At 29.0% G+C, this 9,109-nt stretch overlaps 1 protein-coding gene across 1 annotated transcript in view; it reads left to right on the top strand.

Annotated features, from left to right (window-relative positions):
* The window catches only part of LOC106460191 (putative glycerol kinase 5), a 64,961-nt gene extending 57,790 nt beyond the window's left edge, over positions 1-7,171 (top strand). Inside the window, exons 16-17 of the mRNA XM_013919878.2 lie at positions 3,425-3,558; positions 4,081-7,171. Coding sequence (XP_013775332.1) covers positions 3,425-3,558; positions 4,081-4,250 — 304 coding nt within the window. The 3' untranslated portion in view covers positions 4,251-7,171. The remainder of the gene's footprint in view (positions 1-3,424; positions 3,559-4,080) is intronic.
* Positions 7,172-9,109: the final 1,938 nt, after the last annotated feature.

Below are 9,109 nucleotides of genomic sequence, written 5' to 3' on the forward strand. Positions count from 1 at the left end.
GTCATTATCGGTAATTCGAGTTTCTAATTCGTTCGAAACTATAGACTTAGTATTTTGACTTCAGAAACATCTAATTTGAACCAGTGCTGCATTGAAAATACCACGTGACACACAAAAATCGATGTTTATCTGTGTTTTGATAATATTTACTTTTAAATTAAGAAATTGTGTAATATATAGTACTAAAATTTGAATTATAATTTACAATTTGATACCAAAATTGACATAAATTCATGAAATAGCAGTTCAATAAACTTTTGAATGTGAGTCAACAAATGAGATGACATGGCCTTTCACCTGTGACCCATCTCAAAAGGATTATCTTGATTATTGTCATATGAAGTAACGATTTAATGTGACGAGAATAATCAACTATCAGAACTAGTGTTTCCTATTATTCCAACTTTCGAAGTAATTGAAATATTGCCATTGTAATGAATTTATAAATTTTGGTCTTGTTCATTGTTTTAGATTCATTGCATAAGGCTATAGGTCCAGTGCTCTTGAGGGTTAAATAGAATTATACTCAATGAATTTATAACTTTCAGTCTTGTTCATTTCTTTAGATTCATTGCATAAGGCTATTGGTCCAGTGCTCTTGAGAGTTAAATAGAATTATACTCAATGAATTTGTAAATCCATGTTTATTTAAGTATATTACATAAACTTACATTCTACCATTAGTGTTTATAAAGTAATGCACATGCATTAATTTTCTACTTTTTTAGAACATTATTTGTGTGATGACATATTCCATATTAAGCAAGGGTCAAATTTTATCAGTTTTGTGCATGTCTTGGGCCTCTTGCATCTTTGAGACACATTTGGGCAACTGCATCCGAGTTGCAGTTAAAACAACCATATTATGGTAATTTTGCAATCGTGTACTGATGCACAAGATGTAAATACTGATTTTTTTCACACGTTACAAAAATTGACTTAGTTAAGACTATTAAAGAGTAAGGTGGCCAAATTTTAATTTCTAAACAAAGATAAAACTTTTTTAAACACTAAACATGACAGATATTTTCATACAACTATGAATAACTGAATTTTTGTGGCAAAAATTATAACTGACTTTTTAGTAGTGTTATAAATAGGTTAGACATTAATTACCACTGGATTATCTGTTTGTATAGAATATGATAGTTTACCTTGTAACTATGCTTATACAACAAAAAATCACTATGTATTTTTGAACATTCCAAAACAGACATGAAATTATATATTGAGGTTCATCATAAGTTAAAAGCTGAACTTGGAATTAGATTTGCTGTTGAACCTCTTATAACATTAATTGATGTGCAGTAGAATTAATTTCTGGTACTACCAAAAATGATAGTTTGGTGGCCCATTTGAGTCAATTGGATTATTAGGTTTAATTTCAGTATCTATCAATTCAAGTAAATTACATGTATTATGTTAGTAATTCTACCTTTCAGACCTTGAAGTACATTAAAAAATTTAAATAATTATTCATAAATTGAAGAATGTGCTTCAGTCTTAAACTGATTAAGCATTGAAGAGGTATTTTGAAAGAAGCATATAGTTTTTTTACAAATTTTCTGACTAAAAGAACAGAAGATTATACTGATTGGTATTGCGCCTATTAATTTTCAGCCTTAGTTATTATTTTTAAGGTTTTTGTAAACACCTCTAGTACTTTAAAGCTATACATCTCAGCTTTCTCTAATACAGTTTGATGTATAATTACTTCATTTATGTTTACTATAGTACACACAATTATTTTCTTTTATTTTTATGATAACACAATTGCAGTAAAAAAAGTTATTATTATTATTGTTGTTTTGATATAAAAGTGATTTTGAGTGCAAAATATTAAGTTAACGTTCAATTTTCTAAAACTCTACCTATTAATGGAAAATGTAGAAGACTAAAGCTTTGTTGGAATCTGTTTTTAAGAACTTTTTGAATTTGTTCTTGCATTAAACAGTGAAATATGCTTATTAATGCCTTCCCTGATTTGTCCAAATTAATTCGAGCAAACCATTTCTTCCCATATTTTAAATCATTTTGCCTGAAATAATTCAAATGTTATTGTATTACAATCAATGCTCACTAGATGGCATTGGAAACAATGTTTATGCTGATCTCTATCAGATTTATTCTAAGTTATCTATCATAAACTCAGGAAAAAGTATTTGTATTCTTTTCTGTAGATTCATTGAAATAATGTACATCATGTACAAATCCTGATATGTAACATTTATTTATTAGTATATTTTGTATAGAAATATGATACATCATAAAGGAACTTTTGCTTTATAAATATATATTTCCAAAACAAGTCTGACACAGAATTGGTTAAAAGCTTAATGACTTTGGATGATGTGATTATGATTTTGCATTGGAAAGATAGTAATAGAAACTTGGAAAATATAAGAAGTTTACCATTGGTTAGTTTAATATTTGTATAGAACCCTTCATAATACCGTAAAATTATTTTATGACAGAAAAGTTGTTAAAGGAAATGTCTGTTGTAAGCCTTAGATTGAGTTTTGGAAATATGGTTCTTGATTAGATGGTAAAAATATTTGCATGCAAAAAATTATACATAATAGGACTTTTCTAGTCATCCATATTTCTGTAGTAGTATCATAAATAAGACCCAAATTTAAGGAAGCAGCAGTTTGAAATCAAACAAAGCAAATTATCTTGTAAATGTTAGACTTTTTGAGGAAATTTTTATAAGATGTAGTGTTATGAAAACTAGGTTTTTTATTTAATTTTCTTTCTTTTAATATATAAAAATTAGAAATACATGTAAATATCAATAGATATTTTTCCTCTAACCAAGAATATAAAACAATTAAAATGTTAATTATTTTGTTGATTTTTTTCAGTCATTGATATGAGTAAGATAGTGTTTAATACATTTTTATAAAACAGTGAAGATATTAAAAATTTCTAACAACTATATGATCTTTATACACTTCATTTAACCACTGATTTGATAACTTGTATATTTTATATCTGTTCATAGTTTCTTCATATAAATAACAAAATTATACATTGTATTTTTAAGTCATTTCATAATTTACTCAGCTTGGTTACAAAATTACATATTTTGGAAAAAAATGTAGCTTTTATATATATTTAGTATTTGTTTCATTTGTGTTTTATGGTTACTAGTTCATTCTCATATGCTGTAGTAAGTTAACTAGGGCTTATAAGTTATAAAAAGGAATAGAAGGGTAGTTTTTTAATGATTATACTTTAAAACCCCTTAGTGAAGTTTTAGGCAACTTGAAGTTATAAGCTTACTTTTGATTAGACTTGTGTGCATTCCTATTAACCTGCTTTCACTTGCATTAGTTTACTCTAAAGCTTATCTTTGTAGTGTGAATTCCGTAAATTGTAAAATATCCAGCACTAAGTTAAAACACTGTTTGTGTTCAAAAAGGGTTGATGGTGGAGTGGCCAACAATGATTTTTTGGTTCAGTTGATTGCTGACTTGACAGAACAACCAGTGGATCGACCAAAGCAGCGGGACATGTCATGCTTAGGAGCTGCATTTCTAGCAGGATTAGCAGTTGGTACAGCATGTTTTATATGTTGGTGTTTATTAGTATTGAAAAATGGTAAAAGGATTAGCCTAGGAGCATTTGTATAATTGTTGATCGGTATTGAGAAACATTAGCAAATTTAATAAGATAAAATTTATTTTGGATTGCATTTGTTTTCCTGTATTTCATTGTAAATAGTCATATTTTTGTACCTAAAGAACATTTTCCAACTTTCTGAGTACATTTTTTAATGTTTGACAATAGTTTCACAGTAAACTGTGTTGCTTTTTTACTTGTTTGGTTAAAATAGTAAATATATTAGCATTTAATGAATATTAATTAGCTCTTTTTTTTTGCAGGAAGAAATGTCTAAAAAGAAAGTTGGCAGTAATATTTACAGTTTAAGGCCTATTCAGTTACTATGAAAATAATGATAAGCTTCGTTTTACAATTTGCCTTTCTTTTTCTTTGCGTGTGTGTGTGTACATGGTATTGTAAAGGAATTAATTATTACTATTGTTGTATTGTGTAATGAAAAGTTTTATTTGGTAGGCATTTGGAGTTCCATAGAAGAACTGGAAGAATTACGTAATGAAGAGCGGGTATTCCAACCTTGCGATAACTGGAGAGATCAGTACAAAGATGTTGTGATGACCTGGGAAAGGGCTGTTCGTAGATGTCTGCATTGGTACAAGGATGAAATCACTGTATATAGCATATAGAATAAAATAAAAATGATTATCAGTTTTTAATTCTTTATTTTCCTTTGTTATATTACAAAACTAACAATTTACTTGGGTCTGATTCTTGACGAGTAAGTACTGTGTCGGTCTTATAGGTACAAAACACATAAATAAAAAGTAAATGAACAGTTTTAATGCATTTTTCCTGTGATCAAGAATAGAAAATGATCAAAATGTTAATAGATGTGCTACACACACAGAACCATAGGGATTTGTTTAATGATTTATTAACTGCAGAGTTTTCAAGTATCAATTTAGGAAAGAATTTTTTGTGGTATTTGAGTTTGGGAAGACAGAATTGGAGTATATATTTTTACCATAGTTTTAAATGATTCTTGTATAAAATCAAGTTCTTGATGTTGTTGTTTATTTTGTTTTTATATAAAACTATTTCAGTTTGGTATTTAAAAGAGAATTCTTTTTTATATGATCTACTATAGTGGACAGTACGTGTTTGTTTGATTGAACTTCAGGATCACATAAATAGTGAAAACCAAATAGAAATGTTTGCTTACATAGTTTATTAGTTTTGTATTTTTCAATCTGATCAGAACAAGTGGAGCAAGATTTTGTTATATGGGTTTGATTAATGTGTGCATAGAATGTGCAGGGGATGAGGGTTAACAGATTTCTCTCTTCTCCGTCCATAGGGCAGTAAATTTATCAAATGTATTATTTAAGGCAGGAATAAGTTTACAATTTGTTCAATCTTCAACTCCAGTATTCGTTGTTGAATTATGCATAATTTTTTTTCTATAAATAAAGTAAGTGAATTTTTGTTTGATACAGTGGGTAATATAATATTGTTTATAATGTAATGGGTCCTATTGAAAACATGTTTCAGTAAGTATTAATTACAGTGATCACTAGTGGATTGAGGGGGGACGTGCCCTCTTTTTATCATAATTTTTACACCCTTACTCTCTAAAGTGTACCCCCCTTTTAACAGTAAATGATTTCAATACAAGATTTAATTTTCTGCCTCTCCTTGCTACAGATCAATAATTTATAATATTATATTTAAGTTTGATGCATCATCTGGATGCATCAATATAAATGATGTGTGCTGAAATTATATGGTGCCCATCCTGGCTACTGACTGATGTATTGAATGAGTTTTTCATTAGCGTTATCTGCCTTCTTAAGGAATAGCTCTATGCAAAATATTAGTTTGAAAGATCTATGTTTCTAATAAAAAAATTTTGTAATTAACAATTTATTGAGTAGAAAAGATGTTAGTTATATGAAATATAAATTTTATAAAAAAAAGTATTAGGTTTATTCTGGTATTTTATATTTTGTGTAGGATAAGGTTTACCGTAATCAGTGTACCAATATATGACTTTTTATTATATGATTAAGAATCTATGCTGTAGGTGTAAATCTTGTCTTAAATGCCAGTCCATAGATTTTGTAAATTCTTCCAGACTTAAGTACAAGATTTTTAAGTCTTTGGTTAAAATTAATATATCTACACAAAAATATTGATTATGAAAGGTGTATTTGTTCTTGTTAAAATGTATTTTTGAAAAACATGTTTTGATCTTTATTAGTATTATGAGAGTTTACAGTTTTGTTTGTTTTCTTAAATATTCATGCATGTCTATAGAAGAAAAGGTGGACTTTATGTAATTTAAAGAACTATACAAATGCTAGTTTTATGTGTCTGCATTTCTCCTTAAATCAAGAAAAAACCTTTTAAACTCCCATAATTTCACATGGTTATATATATTTTGATTAATTAAAATTAACTGCCTGAATGTAGATCAAAACACGTCTATCTCTATTGGAACTTTTACATACTGTTGGACAGTATTTCATGCTCATGTCTGTATAATTCCACAAATATTACTCAGGTTCATTATTTATCAAAAGCTCTTATGGAAGTTTCTGTGACAGCTCACACAAAGTAGTAGTGGGAATGGACATTGATTACACAAATTCTTTATACATTATGGAAAAGTGTAATAGTTGCAAACTGAAAATGTTTTTAAACATTAGATTGCAGGAAAGATCATCTGGCTACATAAAGAATAAAACCCAAAAGTTACGAATCTATACCAGAATCCACCATGTCTGAAACATATTTGGTGTCAACAGTGAACTGTACTAGTAAAATGATTTCATTTTTTTGTCGTTTGTATATTAAAATTGTTGTATTCATCTCAAGGTTTACGATGAAGCTGCAATTCTTTCATTCATGTTGTTTATTTATACATCAAAGTGAGTTTTATTAAGGCCTCAGTGGACATGACAAATTTTGTATGTAGAAACAAACATGCTACTAGTTCTCCATTATTTTAACGAGTAAAACCATGTGTGCAAATTGCACAGGTGCTTAAAATGATACATTATGACAGGAAAATAGCAAGAAAACATATACTCTTTAATATTATGAATATTTTCAGTGTATTTACAGAGTTACCAATTTTAACAAAACTATAATAAACAAAAAAAGCTATAGAGCACTGATATATTCAAAAGGTTTGTTTTAATTTTAATTTGTTTTCTTTGCTTTCTAACAAGATCCTCTTCAGAATCAAGTATATTCTTCCTCCTCCTCTGATTTCACTTAACATTTCATTTTGCTCTTATTGCCTTTGTCTGCAATCTTCTTCGTTTACCTCATGAATTAAAGATCTATTAATATGCTGCTCAACACATTTTTGTGTATAACACATTTCTATTTTTCTCAGGAGGGTTCAAAATTGTAATGTGATGTGAGACTGAATATAGCCTTTCATGCATGTGACGAAATAGCACATGTAACTAGTTTTGTGTACTTGACTTCACACGTCAAAAGAAAAGGACTGTATTATGGTAGTAATGTATGTCGTTTGCAATTGAGATGGAAATACTGCAATTAGATGAATTGCAAAGATTATTTCTACAAAAAAAAAGAACGAGATAACATAATAAATGTTTTCCTTTACCAATTTCGGTTTGTATGCCAGGTCCAGTATATTTAATTAATGTATTCAAACTTACTAGTCTACATGAAAGTAGGTTTTTTTTGTCATAATTTCAAGATGACATGATTAATGGTTTCTAGGAAGCACAACCATAAATTTATTTTAAGTTACTAATACTGGATCTCCCTTCAGTAGTAGCTGATATTTAACTGAGTAACCAAAGTTTCTGTCCACCTTAACAGTGTAGCTAACATTATGACAAGGTTTTCCAAATTAAATCTGTTTGTTTTTTTTGTATAATCTAGGTAATGTTTGATCTGCTGTGTGATGGTTGTCAATGTAATATATACTGAGCGTTGACTAGTTAATATTTTTTAAAAGTTTTGCTTTAAGTAGGTTGCTTGCTTTGATCAAAAATCAATGTGAATTAAAGTGAATATTCAAAATGCTGCCAAATTTGCCAGTTGGTTAATACTTTGTGAAAAAGAAGTGAACACTTGGTTGACCAAAGAATTTTATATTCATTTAATTTGAATCTATGATAGAAAATATGAAGATGTAAGAAATTGTTTGGATGTTTTATTAATTAATCACATAGAATATATTATTGGTTCTGATGAAAAATAATTTGTATAATTAGTTCTATAGCTTTAAAGCTCTTTGAAAATAAAGGATTTTATTTTCCTACATTTTGTTTCTGATGTACACTTCTGTTTCAAAATATACACAGTAGACATAACAGATTAACATCCACACAAGTTCTGAATGATTTACATTGGACATTAATGTAATGTTTGGCCCTGAATTCATCTCTAGAAAAAGGCCTACTGTCTGGTGACACCAAGTGTCTTAAACTTTCCTGAATTTATCTCTAAAAGAACACCAAGGATCTTGAACTTTCTTGAGTTTATCTCTAGAAGAATGCTAAGGATTTTGAACTTTCTTGAATTTATCTTCAGAAGAAGACCTACTGTCTGGTAACACCAAGGATTTTGAACTTTCTTGATTTTATTTCTAGAAGACCTAGTGTCTGGTAACACCAAGGATCTTAAGCCTATCTCTGACAAATATTTCCTTACGATAATACCTAGGGTTCAGATTCTTTCTTGAAGAAAGGTCCAATTTTTGAGAATGCAGAGGGATCTAAGCTTACACCTAAAGAAAGATCTTTTTTATTAACACTAAAGGATCAATGTTCATTCCCAATGAAAAAAACGGCTTTTGAAACTGCTTGGGCTAATAAGTTTTTTCAGTGAATGTTTTCATATTACGATAAAAAATACCAAAATTGTTCCAACCATATCACCAAGTATGTGAAAATAAACAGATTATTACAAGTAATCTCTGAGAAGATTGTTGATTTTACGACTAAACTGTACAATTATCACATTAAAAGAAAAATGCCTGTATCTATCATTCCCCCCTTTTCCACTAATGTTTTTGCTTATTATTAGTTTAGATGTAATATCAACCTCACATTGTCAAAAAAAAAAAGTGCTGTTAATAGTGACCATAATAAATCGGTTACTTATTCTGATAGTATTGTAATGTTTTAACTTGTACAGAAATGAGCATTTATGAAAAATTGTTTTAATCTCTCATGTTGAATGGCCAAGTAGTTAGGGTGCTTGACTCGGAATCTGCGGGTTCAAATCCCCCGTCCTACCAAACATGCTTGCCCTTTCAGCTGTGAGACTGTTATAATAACATAATATTTTGGGACCTATTGGTCCATCTGGGCTGTTCCATCCTCAAAACTAAATTAAAATGATTTAAAAAATTTAAACTCAGCCCTTTTCATTCATATACTTATCAAGCTGTCTCTACAACGTCTGGAGGCAACCCATTTCAAAGGCCAACCACCCTGTTAGAACAATAAAATTTTCTTAGCTGAAGATGACTCCTACCTTGCCAAAATTTATATTT

Source organism: Limulus polyphemus, unplaced genomic scaffold (assembly GCF_000517525.1).
Source record: "Limulus polyphemus unplaced genomic scaffold, Limulus_polyphemus-2.1.2 Scaffold726, whole genome shotgun sequence".
NCBI classification, from domain to species: domain Eukaryota; kingdom Metazoa; phylum Arthropoda; class Merostomata; order Xiphosura; family Limulidae; genus Limulus; species Limulus polyphemus.